This window comes from Spea bombifrons, chromosome 9 (genome assembly GCF_027358695.1).
Source record: "Spea bombifrons isolate aSpeBom1 chromosome 9, aSpeBom1.2.pri, whole genome shotgun sequence".
In the NCBI taxonomy this organism is placed as follows: Eukaryota; Metazoa; Chordata; class Amphibia; order Anura; family Pelobatidae; genus Spea; species Spea bombifrons.
In genome coordinates this window covers 13,160,086-13,181,040 of record NC_071095.1, presented here as the reverse complement: position 1 = coordinate 13,181,040, position 20,955 = coordinate 13,160,086, and the positions used below count along the sequence as shown (strand labels likewise).

At 45.4% G+C, this 20,955-nt stretch overlaps 1 protein-coding gene across 1 annotated transcript; it reads right to left on the bottom strand.

The window, feature by feature from the left end:
* Positions 1-2,709: 2,709 nt before the first annotated feature.
* On the bottom strand, positions 2,710-8,872 carry DIO2 (iodothyronine deiodinase 2). Its single transcript, XM_053475140.1, has 2 exons — positions 8,597-8,872; positions 2,710-3,557 (listed from the first exon to the last, which is right to left on the bottom strand). Exons 1-2 carry the CDS (start codon positions 8,816-8,818, stop codon positions 3,006-3,008), a joined length of 774 nt encoding a protein of 257 aa, XP_053331115.1. The 5' UTR covers positions 8,819-8,872; the 3' UTR covers positions 2,710-3,005.
* Between the last annotated feature and the right edge of the window lie 12,083 nt (positions 8,873-20,955).

Below are 20,955 nucleotides of genomic sequence, written 5' to 3'. Positions count from 1 at the left end.
TGCGTTAATTAGCAGCTTTAGGTGTAAGATTTTATCAGGCGAGACCCGCAAAAAGTCTGAGGGTCACGTGATTTTCTAATTCTTGACACCTGAGTGATTTATATGAAAACCTGGGCCGTGTCCTTCGTGACGAGCGCATTCCTGTGTTTATGAAAATTCACAAAGCAATAGAAACTCTACAAAGGTAATAATGATCATTTTATGTTTTTTATTAAAATGCAAGTTGAAATATTTGCTATTTACGATACACATTACAGCACCAAATAATGAACAGTTTGGATGTCTTCTTGATGAGTTGTGGGAAGTCTGAAGGAGAGCTCGCTTGGTGGACATCGGCACGCGCGCTGCGATAGGCAGAGCTTGGTGTTAACGTAACGTTATCCAGGTACCAACAGAGAACGGTGCTCTTTCAATGGTGCCCTTCATTACTACGCAAAACCTCTCTTCCTAGCAAAGCACCCGTGCAGCTACCCACATGCGACGCGGCGGCTGCTGTCATTTAGTAAGATTTAACCCTGAAAGAGCCGTGTGTTGCCCACCTTATCTGTAGTGGCTAATTTGCCATTGGCAGTCGCCTCTCCTTGACTTTGTTATAAACTATAACTTCACATCCTCTTTCCCTTTGCCTATAACAATAAATGTAACGCCGTGACTAGCAGAGTGTAAAAACCGTATTGAATGACCTGCTTGCCTGTGGCAAATTGGTGCATTAAAAGTACTGGTACTTAATAAATATATAAATTGGATTATATAATGGGGCATTTATCTACTTATCAAAATGTAAAAACAAGAATATAAAATAAAGCGCTGGTTAACTAGGTGAGCTTTGGGTTTGACCGAAGCAAAAAGAATAGCCTCCTGATAGTAAAATGACTGCCCTTCCCAGGCACGCTTGGGCGCCACGTCCTTCCTTCTAAGTCAAATCCGCACAGTAACAAAACGCGTATCTAACATAATCGCATATTATTAGTCTAATGGCTGGTGGCAACTATATTTTCACAATTCTTCAGAAAGTTATATATGTACAGTCAGAGATATTGGTCCCGGAAGCGGACAGAAAGCCCTTCAGTGCCATTGGTAAACGTTGGGGGTCCGTAGCTCCCCCCGAATGCTTATGGACAGAAATGAGTCCAAACTTTTACCACCCCTTCACAGCTGCCTGAATCACAGATTATGGAAGGAGCTCCGCAGGCCCCAGAGCAGAGGTGTTTGCGACAGCGACTCGAGAATTTGATTTACTTTAGCGTGTCGAGGTGTGGTGGGAAATATCAGCTTTAGCAATAAAAACCTGGCGTCTTGCTGGGTACATTATGGCCGGTCATCGATACAGTACATAATAAATGTTTACAGTTTGTCAATAACACGCGGTTAAACATGGAGGAAGTGATTTGTCTGTTTCAGAGCGAGAAATCCACTCGTGTGAATCATCCGATACCTTTGTCCTTTGGATGGGTAAAAGTACGACTGCTTGCAGGCTTGGCAGATACACAATGTCCTTTTGGAATTATTTGCACAAATAGATGCTGTATTTGTCCAAAGACGTCTGCGATTCCTTTTAGTGGACCGATGTCTGCAGAGTCCGGCGAGGAGACACAAAAGGTTTACCGACCTCAGAAGATCCTTCTTCAGATTTAAGGTCGCTGTACATCGCGTTCGATGAACATCGTTCCACTAAAAGATATCACAGATGTCCTAAGAACTGAAAAACAGTCTTGAAAAAAAGTATAAATATATAATTATTGTTGCGGATGTAAGAAATTCATACTGGCTTCTTAATACTTCTGGCTCGGGTTACGATTTAGAGGAGCTCTGCAGAATACACAGGCCCCGGTCACCGAAGGATTGGGGTCTCCTGTGACTTGGCCGCACGGTAACCTGTGCTCACTATTAGCAATTTGCTTTTTTGTGGCGATGGTTTGACTCTCTGTATAGTTATTGCGCCGTTACGCCATCATTCTTGACTGGCCATTGCCACATAACCAGGTATGTTTCGGTCATTGCGAATCGGTCTAGTGTCAGCCGATATTAATGTATGTTACAAGATGTAAGCGGACACCAGAGTTTTGAAACTTAGGATCCCTGGGGCCTTGTTCTCTTTGGGTGTCCTCAGGCCGAGCCTCAGGCCATTACTAATGTATATTTTTACATTCTAAGAATGGAATTTTCATAATCTGAGTTCCCCGTCATGTTTATGCCTGAAGCTTGTTCCTAATTGATGGTAAAGCTGTCACAGTGGGAATAAGAAATGTTTGGAGGGCTATTTATGGCTGAAATATGTCATTATATGAAAGCTGCAAAAAATACGCAACACCTCATCAAACGCCAGTACCTGGCACCTAAACCCTGGAGAAACCCGCAGAGCATTTCTCTTGAAAGAGCATTTGTGGTTTGATGCCCCCTTTTTGAGGTAATGATGTCGTTTTTTGGGTTTTCATCACTAAGCATACTTTAGAATCGTTTGTAACAATAAATTATGTTAAACTGTAAAATCAGCTACACCTGATAAGCGAGGAAAGTTCAGCGTTAGTATACACAGAAAGTGATTTTCCCCCAACTTCCTCGTTCCACATCTTCCATGGTATTACCGCTTCACAAAGTTTGGGATTAGGAACCTGAGTACCCGCAAGAACAGCTGGCACGTCGTACCTATACTAGCTGATTTTTACTGTTTTATCCTAAGCCTGCTGACTCTGAGTTTCCCTTCTTATTGTAAAGTTTTTCTAGTTCCAGCATGAGATGGAGCCTGCCTTTGCGTATTGCTCTATATGCTTGTTATGCGTTAAAGTTTTGGGAGAACTGTTGGGGTTCAGCCAGAGACTGAAGTTCACAGTAAGATTCTTTTCACACGTTGGGGGTTGTGGATTCCTGCAGGGGGTCATCTTAATGTCTTAATATCCAAAACTGGCTTTGTAAAGGAGTCCATAAAGACGTCCATAAAGACAAATATATGTTCACATACGTTTTTATATACTGGCTCGAGATGAGATGACTTGGCCACCTGCCTTTCATCTCTTTCCAAAAGTGAGTTCCAGCCATCGTCGGACTTCCTGGAGATTATAGAAGAATGGCCCTTTGCCTCCAAGGTACACAATCTTTTGCTTCTGTACGATACACACTCTCTCAAAGGACACACCGTAGGCAACGTTGGCATTATTGTCCATACAGTCGGCAACAACCTGACACTGTGAGGGGAGGGAGAAATGTTCGAGGAGCTTGTTAGCAGCTGCACATCTTTCTTCCTGGTTCCTGTGCTTTTTCACGTCATAAGAAGGAACGCCAGGCGCAGCCCAGCCATCTGAGGGATGTGCCTCATCGATGTACACCAACAAGAAGTCGGCCACATCTGAGAACTCCTCCACCAGTTTGCTGAAGGCTGGCAGCTGGCTTATAAACGGGGGTCAGGTAGCTGATCCAAAGTTGATAACGAGAGGGCGCTCCTGAGCGGCAAAGTCCAGAAGATGGCACTGCGTCCCAGACGTTCCTGATGTGCTTCTACCCTTCCTGCTGCTGGAGACGTGGACCACGTTGGAATTTGGTGCGTCTCCTCCCAACTTCACCTGCCAAAAACCAGAGAAGAGGTGGAGGAATTAATTAATTTCTGAGCATCTTATAAACCTCCAATCGGAACAGATAGACATGTTTTACTTTCCACACAATCAAGTATGGATTCTAGTTGTTGGCGATACAGAAGCAAGTAGCTAACCGCCAGTTATTCCACACCTGTGCAGCCCATTAAACATATTGTCAACTACAATTTCAAAGTTTTTGGCATTTTATGAAACCCGCTTCCCTTTGGCTTCTGTCAGTTGCCCTGCTTTACTAGTGATAATGGGGGGGGGCTGGATACGGATGTTCTACAGCATATCCACAAAGAATCTAGTAATCCACCAAGAGTCCCAACACGTAATGAGATCTCCAAGAACAGCATGGCATTGGAGTGCAGCCTCGGCTCTCTTTCAGGAGTGGCCAGATTTGTGGCTCTTGGCAATTTTGTTTTTCTAGATTATTAATGATTTTATGTGACGTGGGCATCGCTCCTGATACACAAGCGTTCAGCCCTTTTTACTTATTTTAAGAAGTGGATAACTAACATCTAGCTTGTCCAGTATTAGTAATTAAATCTGTATAATAGCGCATGAAAAAGGCTTTTCAACTGATCAGTGGCTTCACGGTCACCGCCTAACAAAATGTAAGTTCTAGAGAGGTTTTAATGGAGCGTCATAGTAAATATGTAAAATGTATTTTCTGGGAAGCTCTTTATTAATGTTATTTATAGTGAAATCGCTATGTTCGCTTCGCTCTGCCAGCTCAGGCAGGTTCAATTTATTCTGAGCTGTTTCTAGTTATTTAATATTTTTTTTCCCCCTAGTATGTTTTATGCTAAAGAAAATAAAATGTACCTAGAGCTGCGTGAACCTCCCAGGATTGAAGCGTTAGCCAAGCGGAGGAGCGTTTATCGTGTTTCAGTGTTATGAGCTGGAGTAGAAAGGCTTAGTGGGACAGGAAGGAGAGGCGTTTCCAGGCGTTCTGTCACACAATAGGTTAATATTTATTACTGAAAGTTATCCAAAAAATATCAGCTAGTAAATTCACATCATTAGTGAGTGCGACAGGCCCCTTAAATCTGCCTCCGCTCCCGGCTGCTCCCCGGCAGGTTCTCGCAGCGGCTCGGGGCTTTGCGTTTAGTTTCTGTAGTTTCACGGGGGTCTCGCGAAAGCTTGTGGCGCATCTTACTCTGAATGGCGGCCCTTGGAAAGGCGTCCCAAACTTCTTTGGACTGTTGTTTCTGGGGCCTATGTGACATTTTTTTGCGTTTACACAAAAAGCCATATTTCACATAACTATACGTTATACAGGGTCGGCTCAGCCCTCCCTGCCTGGGAAGCTGTCCAAGATTGGCCCTTCATAACACAGAGTAAAATCAGTGAGTTGACACCAGAGCTGTCTCTTTAGAGAAATAATCAGTTTTGTCTCAATCTAGTTTTGTCTTCTCTAGATTGTAGCCCGAGTATGGGGTTCTTGCACATGCTTTTCCCCTGTGCATAGGGTGCTAAAGCCATGATTCCAGTTATCTGACCCAAAAATGCATATGAGAGGATGTGGCTGCTTAGAGCTAAATGTACGGCGTATCATTCTAAGGCTCTATTCCAGCTTGGCTTCTTTCACAAATATATTGGAGGGAATGGAAAAAAGTGTCGGTTAGTTTAATTGCATACTAAGAACACCAAGGTGCAAAACCTCATTAATTCTTTTTTCAGATTAACTTTGTGTTTGCGGTCCTCCCCCTCCCCCTTCTTTTTCTGCTGATTTGACAAGCTTTTAATGGCTTCCCTGACGCCAGGGTCTAGGTAAGTGAATGAGATCCAATCTCTGTCCAACATGACTCAATTATCAGCTGCTCGGTTCCTGACCCCAGAGCCCGGCCAAACCCTTTCCATCTGACTCCCTCTTCTTGGCTCCGCAGAGCCGTTCTGTTCTCACGCTCCACACAGGGTTTGGAAAAGTTTTGTGAGAAAATCACTTAAAACTTTACGGCATCATAAACACCAAAACTCTTGGCACCCTTCATATCGGGCTCATATTTTCCTGCATATGTAGTGCTTCCTGCACCTAGATTGCCATTGCCTAAATGCAGATGGCACCAGCTTAGTTAAGCAGTGTAGACTCTGTGCAACAGAAAGGGTTAAGAGTAATTTGTTTGACTCTGTTTTTCCACATGAGTAAGGGCCAGCCCGTGTCCGAGCCAAAACGGCTGTCTTTTCACTTAAAAACAATTGAACGTCATACGTCCAAGAGAAGTGAATGAAGAAGCCAAGCTTTCTCTCCAAGTACTCTGCGTTTCGCCGCTTTGTACAGTAACCACGTTGGACCCAGCCAGCTCTATGAGGTTTCAGAATGTTCATGCAACTGGGGGAGAGCGTATCCCTTATTATATGACTTGAGACCCATTATTGGTTTTTTGAACCCTGGTTCACTTCCCCCTACAAGTGGATCTGAACTCCTACCTGCGGGGACATAAATGCAAATTTTTTTTTTTACTTGCAGAGCCGTTCTTCCGTGAGGCCGTTATTTTAATTTATTTCTAATGTTAAGCGCTAAATGGCAAACTGCTGTTGCGTTGGGAACTATTGAGCATTTAGAAGCTTTGTGACCAAGACACTAAGCAGCAGTAGCGGCTTATGAGGTGGTGTCCTCTGTGGCTACATGGTATAGTGTCCCATCCGCCGTGGCACTTTATCAGTTAACAAGCCAATCAAGGCCGAACACCGACCCGTGTTCTACAGTGAAACGTTAATCTCAGCGTGTTCATACACGGATACAAACAGTATATGTCCAGCAAGGTTCTGGCAGCGCGATATTCTGCATCCCACCTGGGAGAGAACCAGCTCTCCAGGCCATGATCGTGACCTGTCTGTAAATGGGGATCAGGGTCGTTTTGGAGCACAGTAAAACACTAATATGAAACAGATGGATATACCCAAAGGGAACTCGTGCTGTTGGCAGGTTGACGATGGTTTATTTGATTCCCTTGAGAAACTCTACATCTCACCCACTAATGAACGTAAGATTTTGCCTGAGAGGAAACCCAAGCCTGCAGCACTTCCCCAGTCTCTGCGATTTTGTAATTGCATACATGCAAAAATCAAGAGGACTGGCGGAAGACGTGTTTAGGTTGAAAACATTGTAAGTCTACATTTTGTTTAATCTCTGCTGATATTGCCAGTACACGGAGTAAAAAAAAAAATACTACTAAGGTCGCGTTGGGGTCACTGTTCAAAGTAATACTTAAAATGACCTATTCCTGAGTACTGCGGGACACGGCACGCTGTGTGCGGGACACGGCACGGTGAAGCACAACACAGTCCTTTTCAGAGGTCCCTGCTCTTAGAGTCAATAAATCGTAGCTATGTTTTTAATTAACGGTTCAAACTTCTCAACAATGTCTGAGGCTTTTTCAACCCATAACACACATTATTCCATATAATACATACACACTCTCGGCGTACACAGACCGAGGTGTTGTGTGTGTGTGTGTGTGTGTATTTATGTGTTTTCAATGTATGGCATCTGTCCCCAGTGCAGTATTTCATGCACCTGGCCTCTCAGATGTTGTCTCTCTGTTTATACCCTGTAGGTGAATGCCTTCTCTAGCATTGGATTAGTTATATCAGCAGAGCCTGAAAGAGGAAGCACAATTACTAAATGTGAGACCCTCGGGGGCGGGCAGTGAGATCCTCAGGGGCGGGCAGTGATGACATGTGGTTTGGCAGTGGGACCCAGTGTGAGCTGCATGATCCTGTGATACCGGGAAAGGAGGCAGTTATGCAAGATAGTGTTGATTTTGAGACCTTGTGCGAAAAAATGGGAATGCTGCCCTTATTGTGATAGAAACTTGCAGAAGTTTTCCTTTAAATTATTCACTCTACCTCAGCTTACCGACAACTCACGGTTATATTAGCTGAGTAACGTGTACTGGGAGGGGGGTTAATAAATATCTGCCTTCTTCACCCACAGCCACTCAATAAGACTATGGTATCCAGATAACCCTGTGGTGTCATCTGCCCCTGCCTGGGTAGCGCTAGCGAGGCTCGTGCGCGGCCCCTGTGCATTTCGCAGGACTGTGTCCCGGTCAGGGATACATAACAGAGTGTGTGAGCCAAGCGGTTGTCAGGAATTGCCCAACAATAAAAAAACCAAAACACAGCACGCATTTCTCTCGCTCTCGTTGGGCTGCAGTGTTTGTATCTCCGCCCCAGACAAACTTTAGCTGCTCTGTGCGAAGCGCGGTGGCAGCTGTGTGCTCTCTGCTATGTTTTACAAGCAAGGAGCTGAAAATACTTTCCAGCCGTTTTACCCCCGGAGCAGCTGCCCGGATCGCGTGGTGTAGGAACACGCAGATCGGCACACCGTGTAACTGAGGTCTCCATGACCAGTGAGTAGATCTGAAACCTCTGCAGACCCCGTAAGAACAGCCAGATGTGCAGAGCTTCCGTGCAGCTTGTATTTCTTCTTTGAAAAATAAATAAGTGACTCTTCTGGCATAAATAAAACATGCATGATTTTCCCTAAAAAGCCCGAGGAATGCGTGATCAATCCCAGAAATCCTTCTAGTGGTTACTAGAAGGGGAGTGATCTCTCTTTATTCTCCGATCTCGCTGAATAAACTACCTGGGAAGTTTTCGTCCTTCAACCTGCTGAAAGCTCCTCAAATAGTTTGCGTTCTTTCACTTTTAGTAAGTATGGAACTGTAAAGAATGATTATTTCTTTGTACGACTGCCCCACGTAATGTTAGATTTAATAGTACTAATAGTTCAGACGCAGGCATTGTATAGCATCTTGAAGCTGTTTTGGAAGGCACATGACTGGATACTGTAACAGTGGCAGATCAAAGTTCTGTTTACTGCACCCTGAACAGTCCTAGCAGTGGATATGATTCCTTTCTTTATATTAATATAACAAAAACGCACATTTTTCCCAGCATAATAGTTTGTAAAATTATAGCATTCTACGACATTGCCCCAGATACAGCTCGACGCGAGGTATAACAGAAGAAAGCATGCCTTTAAGAGCAGTGTTTTTGGGAAGAGCGCGTACCTGTTTGTAGGCGTCCAATAGGAAGCTGTTCCAGACGCAGCGCAGCCCTTCTGGGGTGAGCATCCTCCGCCATTGACTCTGGCTGGATTTGGAACGGTTTAGCTGAAGCAACACGTGTTTCACCAACACAACAGAGTCATAGAGAGCCAGGAAGAGGCAATTGGAGAAGAAGCCTGGCAGTATCTGCAGGGTGATCAGCAGGTCCACGCTCAGCAGACCCATAGTGACTGTGTGTGGCTCTCAAATCTCAGCACTACCTGCCCCCTGTCTCCTCATTAACCCCTGCCTAATACACAAGCTACAAGGCAAAAAAACAAAACTTGAGGGTTAGTTACTTTTTGGCACCAAAAAATAGTTAAATAGGGAACATGCAAAATACTAAAAAGTCAGCAAAAAAAGGAAAACACAACAGGTGCCTGCAGCCTGGCCGCGCTCACTGCCTGCAGCTCATTCCACCGCTCCTTGGAAGTTAGGAAAAGTTCTTGTGGAGCCTCAGATACCAGGTGGAATGTCTTTTGCTCAGGGGGAAGTGAATTGCTTGTTCCCCTCTCCCCACCTCTGTCTCCCTCAGCCTCCCTCACTATGCCTCTCTGTGTTTCGGAGCTATCTCTTTTTGTCCCCAGATTTTCCCGCTGCCTCCCTCCCTTTCTGTAGCCCTTTTATACAGTCCCAGGCTAATTGCAGCAATAAGAGAAATGAAAAACCCTAATCTTGCTTGTGATCTGTTTGACGTCAGGGCAGGAGAGGGCATTACTTTGGCTGGGGATGCTCTGAATAGGGAAAGGAACCGCTCAAAAACTTGCAAGGCGGGACTTTGTTATTAAAGGAGAATATAAAACAGCAGCCCCTCCCTCCCTTTATGCATCTCCCAGCCTCTCACAACTCTCAGGCAGCTGGCAAACTTCACCTGATGGGACGAGGAAGCCGGAGCTCTTGCAGGAGAGCAGGACCTGGTGTGAACATTCACTTCCAGTACCCCTAACACAGAACAAGCCCACCTCGCCTCCCTAGAAGAACAGGCTTTAGTAGAGTTTGTTACAATGTGACATCACTGCACATGATGTACTCGGCTGCATTCACAGCCAAACAGGTGCAATATTTCCCCCTCGGAAGTCTTCTGGGGCACATGCCTTGCGTTCCCATGTCTTACAATGCTTTCAGCATAAGGTGTGGCACAGTATTGTTTTATACAGGTCCTTATTGTATTTACCAGCCCTTTATAACGAGTCCCTTTGCACATGTCATTGCCAGCGAAACCAGACTTTACCCTGTACATAAAACTTTATCCCGTGAATAGATTGTGCAAATCATTCCCACACCGTTGATCAGATCTCTGCAACACAAAGGGTTAAAACTATCCTGGCACCGACTGGGTTGGTAAATGTACACAAAGAGCACGGGACCTTCGACGGTGGCCGGATGTTGTTACATTGGAGACGCTTATTTTGCACTTTGCGTCCATTGAATCTGACCGTGTGTGACACAAAAAGCTCGTTGTAGTTGGTAGGAACTTATATTCACATTAAATTGACATTTTAAAGCTTATCTTGGGTCAGATGTGTTTATTTTGTTGCATCAAATTTCATTGTGATGGATACTGTGACTCTCGATGCATCTACACAAGATACAGAATAAAATCCCAGATGCGCGAAGGCAAGGAATCTTTTATCTGCGGAGCCTTTTCTCAGGTGGAAGAGGTTGAGCTCTTCCCGGCGAGCATTTTGTCCTTTTGGCCACCGTTGATCGAGCGATCCTGTTGTGGAGGCTTCTCTCACGTTAGACTATCCCCCCCCCCCCCCCCCGTGAACGCCCAGCACTGTATCCATGGTGTATCCGCAGAGCACCAAGCACGTTTAGCCAGTCATGACTTTTAAGGAAACCGGTCATCTGCACTCCAGTTAATACACGCGGCTCCTAGACGATTGCCGGGGGTTTACTGGCCCTCCATGCAACAAATGTTTTCGACAATGTTTTTAAATACTCTCTTGAACCACCTCTGCTGCGAACTCATTCCATGTACTAGACACCTTGACAATATCTCTTAAGAGCAAAAAGTGCCAGAAAACTGCTTCACTTTATTACACGGCTGGGTAATACAGCTCTGGATGTAAGCAGACCACTGCCCTCTCCAGCCACGCACACCGCCACGCACACCGCCACGCTCCAAGCCGCAACTGAGAAATGGCCTTCTTGCCCCGGCCCCGCTGCCTCCTGGATGTATCTTCCATGGAGTATCTGCCGTTTATATGGGGAATGTGTGCAGGTTACGAGGTTTGTCTTGGAAGATTCTGTTAGTGGAGTAGATGTGCCTGAACTCACTAGCGTGTAATAGTGTTAGTGTGTGTCACTGTGTATGGCTGCGGTGTAATTGTGTAAGCGTATGTTACTCATTGCGTGTTTCCTGCCTACACCTGTCCTGTGTGGGGAGGCTGACATGTGAAACTCCCACAGCTCCTCACCTCTCTCTTTTCACGGGTACTAAATCCTCCCCCTCCTCAAATTTTGAATAAATGAATAATTTTTTTTTGGCCAGATCCACATCCTGAAAGATTTAGTGCGGCAGATGTTCTGCCTTTTAACTTCGCTTTTTTGCCTGGGATGCACGGACGTCTGTTTTTGTTCTCAAACACGATCCTTGGCAGCCTCCTGAAGACTAGGTTATAAAAAGACTAAACTCGGCCTGCGGTTGAAAGGGCAGAAAAATGTTATTAGTAAAGAGAGGTATTGCAGGAGGTGGGTTACCGAGAGTAGATCTGCCGGGGTAAATGCTGTGGGTTTCGCGATCGCGCTGTGTGATCGCAGACAAATCCGCTCGCCTTCTTGTCCCCCGGTGACCATCTTGTAATTGGGTGATAATGATATCTTTGTTCGTTTCGCTATACTGGAGACTGCTATATAAAGTGAACCTAAGCAGAATTCTCTGCCCGAAACCATAAGGTTCTTGAGGTCAGAGCTTTGATTGTGTGGAAATTTCCTAAACTATTAGTGGGTTTTGAAGCATAGATTGTTATACAGATGGCGTACGGCACATGCCATTCGGCCGGCGTTGTAGGGGTACAGGCCATTTAGGGGTGTTTGTCATCTGGCCGTAAGACTCTATAACATCGTAAGTTGCACCTCGTGTACGGAGGCTACGTGGCACCCCTCTCCTTACACGTAGAGAGGTGAAAGGGTTACTCCACAGCTTGCCCTATCATTTCTCCTTGGTCCCGGCTCCAACTGGTGTTTCTCTTCATATGTACTATTGGCAATGATCCCACAGACATAAAATAAATACGGCAATCTGTGAATCCGCCTAATCTTGTGCGTTTTCTTTCTTTTCGGATGCGAATGCAGGCTCAGTACCTCCAGATGAGGGGGCTCGTAATAAATGCGGGACCCCTGGGTGCTGCCGGCTGCCTTCTTCGCTTGTTGCAGACCGGTGCATGGCCTGGAGATGACCCTTTCATGTAGTGTTGTGATCGTCACGTGGAGCACCGCTTTGGAAGTTTGCTCTTGCTTTTTATAGCTATTTAGTAATTTTTGCTGTGTTTATTTTGGAGCAGAATAGTTTTGTAGAGGGAGTCTGAGAGCATTGTCCTAATGGTATAATAACAAGGTTTCATATTATTACACCGCATTGTAATTCCAAGGCTTTTTGCCGTCTGACTGGGGAGGTTTATGTGTGGCCGATTCTGGGGTGAAGTTCTGGCGGGGGGGTTCCTCGTATGTGCAGAAAAGGCCATAAGGGACACGCTGTTACTAAATCTAAGAAAAGTGTATGGTTTATTTATTTATTTTCAATGCTTTTCAGTAAAGAGAATGTTCTCATGATTTTGGGATAGTTGGGATTATATTTTTATAAACTGCACTTTGATCTCATCGTTAGAAGTAAGAATTGCTGGTAAATGTTATTTCCTTTTCTTTCCCGTTTGATGACTTTAGCGATAGATTTGGTAATTCCCCGTTTTATTTGTCTTCTCCTCCTTGAATTGAACTTGTTTGGAAGCTGGTAAATTGGGCCTTTGTTCAGCGCGTGCATTTCAGGAAAAAGAGCATAGGGTTCTAGAGTGAACGGTGCCATGGGCCCTAACGTACCCTTACGTACATCCGCCCCACTAGATGCATTGGGAGGCCTAAAAAACCCGATAGACCCCTCTCCAGAAGAGTCCCCAAGGTTCAGTGGGGTCTCCAGGCTGTGGTAGTGCCGTCTTCACCTGATACCGCGCTACCTCCCCTGACCTCTGACTTGTTACGGCACCAACTCTATTCATTTATTAATATGATGCTGATTTTATGCCACCTTCCCTGACCTACGACTTGTTTTTCCCACTTAACAGCCCATCAAAAACCGCATAAAATTGGGGTTGTTTCCTCCTGCCCTGCTGCTACCGACGGGCTGAATGTTCAGGACCTTTAACGCGCGCCCTTCCCGTTGCAGATGCTCTGGGGCATCGTGGGACATGCGCTTTTTAATTTTCAGAAGCGTTTCTTGTACATTATTCTTTGTTGTTATTTCCTCCAAATCCAAAGTTATGAAAATGTCTGTGTAATCTTCCGTGCCTGATAAAAATTAATCACTCGGAAACCGAAAGGACAGAAAGTAAATTAAACATCTCATTTTATGACTGCGAGACACGATGTATCTGAAGCAGGAAAGGTGAAAAGTGAGTCCGTGCGAGCTGTTTAATTAATGAGAACGGAAGCCTCGGGATCGCAGCGCCCCGGCTGTGTAGCGCTTTCCGTCCACGTCGGTTTGTCTGTCTCTGTGCAGCAGACGGGGTTGGAGTAAGAATCGGTGCGCGGTAGTTTGGCCCGAAGACCGAGGCAGATGCGAAGTAGATGATTTCATGTTGTGTTAATCCCGGCTGATGTGTCCCCTGTAACGTTGTAGCGCTGTCTTTTGCCTTGTGTATGACCCATCTTGTGTGCTACTACCTGATGCAAAAGCCGGCAGCTGGTGGGATTAACCACGGGCTCTTCCACGCGGTTAGCAGATTCATGCGGCCGCGTTAAGCGTTATTGCATCTGAATTTTAAAGCTGTATGGCTGTACCCATCACGTCGTCATGCGGTGGCCACGCTCTGCCGCTGTATGTGCCACGGTAGCCCGTTGCATGCAGATATGTTTCGCTGTAGTCGTTCACGATCTGTTGTATTTTTCTCCGTTAATGACAGACACTTTGGACTTCACATTAACACATTATGTGTCCTGTCGTAACGGTTTTTAGGTGGGTTTTGGTGCGGCCGTATAGCAAGTCCTAACCTGACAGAGCGGTCCGCCCCATAACATTCATCTTCTGTGTCTTGTTTCCAAGAGTAACCGGATTGTGTGCCGCGCTGTTCCGGAATGTTCTGCTCTGTCTGTATTATGTTACACGGTGCAGCTACTTCCATGCCAGGCTGTTATCAGACCGGTACCTCTCAGCCCAAATACAGAGGAAGGTCTGTGTGACGTGAAAGGGTCATATTACATACGTGGGCACGTTTAGCTAAAGAGATTGGTCATGGACAATCCGGCACCTGACACATGTCTCATATAGATTGTGGAATGCATGTTTCAGGCATTAAAGAAAAATGTCTGCTTCTATGTGACGACAAATTGAAGAGGTGATTCACTAAGAAAACGGTTAAGTGATGTGTGTCTCTCTGGTGTCTTTTTAGAGCGGAAAGGTTTATTAATGCCGGCATGTTCCATGAGCACTGCCAGGGGGAAATGTAAAAATCTGTATAATAGAATAAAACACATCACGGGCCGTTATTTATATATATATTTTTTTATATAAACCGTAGAGCTTTTAGGTCATGTAATTGGGGTCAGTTTGCAGATCCCAGCCCAAAAACTAATTCCCTTGCTTTGATGGGGTTAACCTGTGACCCTAAATCTCCATCTCACCAACTCTCACATCATGTGATTCTTCAGTCCTGCAAAATCTAATGAGGCGTCCAGACCCCCGCGTGCATTGACGCAGCACCCTGCACTCGGCGAGGACGGGCCGGGTGCAGCTCCCTGCATGCGGGTCATCGCACACAATGCGCACGTCGCTGCACACGGCATCCTGTCTGAATGAGGAATACATTACATCAGCAGCGATTATTAAACGGCGGCAAACACATTGTTATGTAACAGCTCCGGTTCGGTTTCTAAGAATACAAAGTATTCCTAATCTAAGAGAAGCCAAGATTTTCTTGCGCGTAGTTTTCTTTGCTTACTCTAAGCACGTCAGAATGAAGCTGCGCTGCGCATGCCAGCGAGCCTGAGCACGACACCACTTGGCACAGGCCCCCTGGCTCTACCTACTGGCTCCTGTCAGGCTGCTTAGTCATGCTTACCTTGTCACATAGTGAATATTATCTCTTTTATTGTAGTTTGTCCAAAAATCACTTTAGAGCTCCTCTCATCCACTGGGACGCCTGCTTTTATTATTGGGTGGGCTGTAAGAAATATCAGTCCAATGATGCCCCCCCCCCGTATGGGGAGAGCCTGACAGCCATGAGATGAGAACCCAAGCGCCCTCTTGGCGTGAATGAAACGTATCGGTGTACTCAGATTATGGCTGCTAGGACTGATACCAGTTGTTAAACGGGAGGCCTTCATGCATGGCCTTTTGCAGAGATTGGGTGAGAAGTATGTTCCTTGGGTTGCAGTCGCATTTAAAGCTGACCATTTTCCGAACTGCGTCATTCTCTCTCTTGCCGGGGCGTATCCCAGCCAAGCAAAACACAGCCAATGCCGGCAGGTCCTCCTACCTTTATGGCTTTTACGTCATCAAAAACAAGTTTCAAGCCCAGAAGGTGTTGGGTTTGCAGGTATGGAAAGAGACATTGTATCCGGATCTTCCAGTTGAAGACTACATTGGTTTCTGGTACATGAGACTTGTGGTCTAATATACGCGTGATTGTGTCTGAAAGTATTCAACGCGTAACAATCTTCACTTTTGGGGTTTCATGCCTCTTTTTTTCTTTTCTTTTGGGCACCAGCTCTATCCATTGGATGTTCCAGATAATGCGGTGTCATTAGACCCTAAAATGTATCGGCTGCTGAGGAACTTGGAGTTAAAAGTAGGGGGCTTCACGTGGTACAAACACCCCCACCTGGTCTGTAGTGGTGTTATTGTCCTTGTCATTAACCATTGTGTTGTGACAGGGCTGGTCCTGCCAAATGGGCTTGGTATGGGAGGAGAGGGGCAGATTAGGAATTATTTCCAAACATTATTGGTCTTCAAATCTGCAACCTGTCATTAAACGTTTCAAGGTGACCCAGCTTGATGTTCACCTAGAGGTCTTGGGTAACTCGGTCGGCATCTTGGGCCGGGAAGGAATCTTACGAGCCACCTAGAGGTCCATTCAGAGAAGGCAATATAAGGCAGCCCAGATAAATATGGGGCAGGGATCGCCCTGCATGGTAAAACGGTACCATCTTGCAAAGGTGCTGGCAGCTGAGAATGAGCACTGTCAGCGAGATCAAAACCTCCTGCCTGATCTGGAACGTGAGAGAAAATGCACAGGATTCACAGAACCCGTCCCGGTTCAGAGAGACTGGGGTACAACTTCATGGAAAGTGACCTCACATAACATCATTTTCCGGTATTAATAATTGGCCGTTATTGTGCAATTCTCTTGTAGCTATGTCAACATCTCGTGATTTAACAAAAAATATGTTTTTGGTCGATTTTTTTCTTTCTTTTTTCCCCTTTCTATTCTAAGAAGAAATACTCTAGGGATTCTATCGTATTATGAAACTCTGCACAAAAGTCAAAATCATTCATTGTTATTTATTTTAAAATGACCTTCACTTTTTCATTGCAAACATTATAGGATACTATCCAGATGGAAAAAGTGGGTAAAAAATCACCAGATTTATCAAAGAAAGTGTTCCCTCGGGAAACGGCACGATAGTGTTTAGATAAAGCTGACATATATCATGCCTGCTGTGGGGACACTTTGATCGGGGCATTCTATATGGGGTCACGCTTTATGGCGAAACGATAAAATACGCATTCTGTGTGTAGCCAAATAATAGCTAAAATCTACAGATTACCAACAGGTTTAGAATATTCCTTAAATATTCCATGTTCTGATATTGTGGAAACAATCGCATGATTTTTACGACTGATATAGGTGGACGCACAACCCAAAAGCGAGCGACACTAGAGAGCGACGGGCTATGGCGTGCTGGCTTAGCGATATTTACAAGCATACCTTCCAGAGCCGATACAAACCGGCACCTGAATAGCAAGATAGACAATATGACACTAAAATATAACATGCCACTTAATGAGTATTATTAACCCACTATGAAAGTCCTATAAACTGCCCGCGAGCTGCCCGCGGTAAAAGGCGATACCGCCGCTGACTTCCCAGAGCTGAAATAAGCTGATAAAGAGAAGAGATGCACGGAATCTCTTCTATCTAATACGACAAATTGCTTAATGAACCAGACCGGGACATGAGAAATGTAGCCCATCTGTTTAAAATGATGAGTGCTGCACGAGAAAACTTTAATATTATATTTCAAAAGCACTTCGGTGTAACCCAATCTGGCTCGGCCCTCGCTCCTGCCTCTGCGTTGTCTTCTGAAATGAGGCCCAGAAGGGTTTACAATGCCTTCTGACACCTGCTGTTCCTTTCATCCCTTCCACTGCCTCTATATACTTTCATTCCAGAAATGTGCGCCTATCGCCGCCCCTTATACATTGTTTGGGGGCACTTGGTGTGAACGCCTGCTGACAATGGAAAGAGCTGGTCGCACCCATCCCAGATCTCTGCTGTTATATTCGGGCAGGAGGTTGAATTGGGAATCCACTGCCCAGCCGCGCTGCTTTTCACACGATAGATTTACAGTGCTTCGGGAGAAGGGGGGATAGTATCAGCCCTGTAATTAAAAACCTGATATTTTGTGGCCAATTGTCAGTTAACAGTCACAGTAGGTTATCAGATCTGGTTCCTATTTTACTACTTCAAGTGGATTTTTGAGTCCTGCCGATAGTTGGACCCTAGGGGATGGTGGAGACAGTGAGGAAGAAGACTGCAAAGTAACTAAAAGAGAGCTTTTATTTTAATTTCCTCAACAAGGGACTGTGAAACGATTACCAGGGAAATTGTACGCTCCGCTGGGCGCTGATTCCGCTGTGGGGTCATCGCAAATCCTTCTGAGCACCAAAATGAAAAGCGGATATTCGTGACAAGCAGTAAATAGCAGAATATTGATGCTAAGCCTGATATTTGAATTCTTAGTCAACGTTGATACCGTCTACTGGGCTTGCACATGGGTTACTGTATCCGTCCGCATGGCAGAGCCAGCCTGGCCAAACAAGACTAACAATCGGCAGATAAAACTCCTGGTTCTCAACAGCCGTCGCGTCCGATGTGATGGACAATGTAACGGTCAGTCAAAAATGTAAAATGGCTCCCTTGAGATCACCCAGTGAGAAAATAAAGAAAACCCAGAATTGGGCATATTTCGTGTAAACCCCTCGCTGCTTTACAGGAGACACCGAATCCCGCTGTTGAACCTGTTGGACAAACCCTAGTCAATGAACAATATAAATGCAGCCTGTGCCAGCCTGTAATGATTACACAATAGCCACTCATTACAGAGGCGAACGCAGCTATCGCGGAGTCTCCGCTGCCATATTTCAAGTGAGATTAAGCGAGCAGAACAACGGCCAATCTCTGAGATTGTGTAAACAAATAGGGGTCTGAATTATAGGCCCTGGTGACAAAACTAAATACCCCACATCCCCGCCACTTTCATGGCCACCTTTAGAAGAATCCGAGAAAGAAACAACCTCTTGTTTGCCGTACCCCAGACACTCAGCGCCCCCGTCTCCTTGCTCAGATAATACACCCCTTTGCTGTGTCAAAACTCATTTAGGCAAAAGCCCATCTGTAAAACGCATTAACATGCAACTGGTTATTAACAATCATGACTAAATTCAGTAGTTCTGGGAAATATTTAAAAAAACATGAATACCCCAGATGCCCCAATGTTCCAGAGCGCAGAACAGGGGTTTTACATATAAAATATTCATTACAAATTACCAAAAGGAACATTTAACTGAATCATTGCCACATATTTGGTTAGAAGATTTAGAGTTTTAGTATCTGTGCTTGAGTCTAATGTAGGGGATGTGACTGCGTTATCAGGACCGGTCAGACAGCGCCGGGTCTGTATGTAATGTAGTGGATGTGACTGCGTTATCAGGACTGGTCAGACAGCGGCGGGTCTGTATGTAATGTAGGGGATGTGACTGCGTTATCAGGACTGGTCAGACAGTGGCGGGTCTGTATGTAATGTAGGGGATGTGACTGCGTTATCAGGACTGGTCAGACAGCGGCGGGTCTGTATGTAATGTAGGGGATGTGACTGCGGTATCAGGACTGGTCAGACAGCGGCGGGTCTGTATGTAATGTAGGGGATGTGACTGCGTTATCAGGACTGGTCAGACAGCGGCGGGTCTGTATGTAATGTAGGGGATGTGACTGCGGTATCAGGACTGGTCAGACAGCGCCGGGTCTGTATGTAATGTAGGGGATGTGACTGCGTTATCAGGACTGGTCAGACAGCGCCGGGTCTGTATGTAATGTCTCCAGCTTTCATATTTAGGGAGGCACACGGGGGGGACAGGGACCAAAGTGGGGGGGGCAATTGTAAAACATATATACACACACGTTAGGTATGTGTTAGCCATGCATTTTTAACTACATAATCTGCACTTATCTTTTTGAAGTAAAGACCGTGATTGAAATATGATTTCAAATTAACAGCTGAACTGGCAGTTGTTTTTCATTCTTTAATATTAGACCCTGCTGCCGATATATATTAACATTGGCCTCTGCTGCCAATATATATAAATATATATATTAGACCCTTTTGCCAATATATTTAATATTGAAAAAAAATTGGACCCCAGGAAGGCATTTCTTTGGGCCCTGCTCCACGTGTCCTAGCATGCAAGCACTCACTCCGCTATCGCCCACGCTGACTGCAGTCTTCCCTCCTCCTGACCCTACTGTGACATTGAGAGGTCCTCTCCCCTGTACTCATCCCCAGAGTCCCTTTGTCCTTCATTCACTAAGCCATACCTCTCCTTTACTTACTCCCTGCAGTTCGGGTATAGATCAAATAAACATGTCAACAGCACGTGCATGTATAGATCAACTGAATAAGACACAAAAACTCTGGATTTGCAGGTATACACAAATAATGTATGTAAGCATTGCATAGCAGGTATAGATCAACAGAATAACACCCAAACCCAGCATTGCAGTTATAGATTAACGAAAAATCACATGTAAACTCAGCACTGAGGGTATAGATCAAACAAACAATACATGAAAACAGCTTTGCAGATATCCATCAACTGAATAAGACAAACATTTGCAGGTATTTGCAGGTATACATAAATAATGTATGGAAACATAGCATAGCAGATATTGATCCACAAAAATAAACAGGTATAGGAAATTTCAGGTATAAATCACAGGTTGCACACCCCAAAGCCAGCCCGGGCGTCCTTACTGCCCATATAGAACCTGACCAGCACGCAGATAACACACATAGGATTTGCAATCTTTGTCCCCAAACAGCCCACCCTGTGCCATATTTGTCCCATAAACAGGCTACTTGTGCCACCTTTTATCCCATAAACACCCCTGCCCTTGACACCCCTCTACCGCAGTCTGGATGGGGCCTGACAACCCCCCCTCATTCTACTATCTACCCTCTCCCTCCTTTGTAGTTCACTTACCTTCAGATGTCTTGTGGTGGGAGCGCGAGGCTTCTGTCTTCTGTGTCTTCGTCGGGAGTGCGCTACTTCACTGCTGAGCGCCAGAATATGGTGTCATATTCCGGCGCTCAGCATGAAACGCCGGCACTGCGACGAAGACACTGAAGACAGAAGCCTCGGGAGGAGAGTGAGAGGCGCCAAGCGGTTGCTGAAAACTTGAGCAACCTCTTGGGACCCTCTCTGGCGCTTTCTCCGGGCTGCAAAAAACAAAAACTGGCGATTCAATTGGCGGGGGGGGGTCATGATGTAGACGCCACAGCTGATCTGTCTCGTGTTCCCGGTTACCAGGACCCCATGTAGTCACTCTCGGTCTCTGCAATGTACAGGTACTGGAGCGCCTCAAGATGATGTATAATGAAACCAAAGCCAAAGATGGATTTGCAGGAGGATGTCTCTCTGCATTACGAGAATGTTAATGCACTGTTCCACCCTAAATTAACAAGGAAAACATTACTATTATGTCATCACTGGTGTCATGACAGCCCCTAACTCTACAGCAGCGTCGGCTCATATGTAGCACGTATAGACGCTCTGTAGGTATGCTCCTGCTTTACTGTTGACCTTTCAGTTCGTGCGTTTGGTCTCCAGA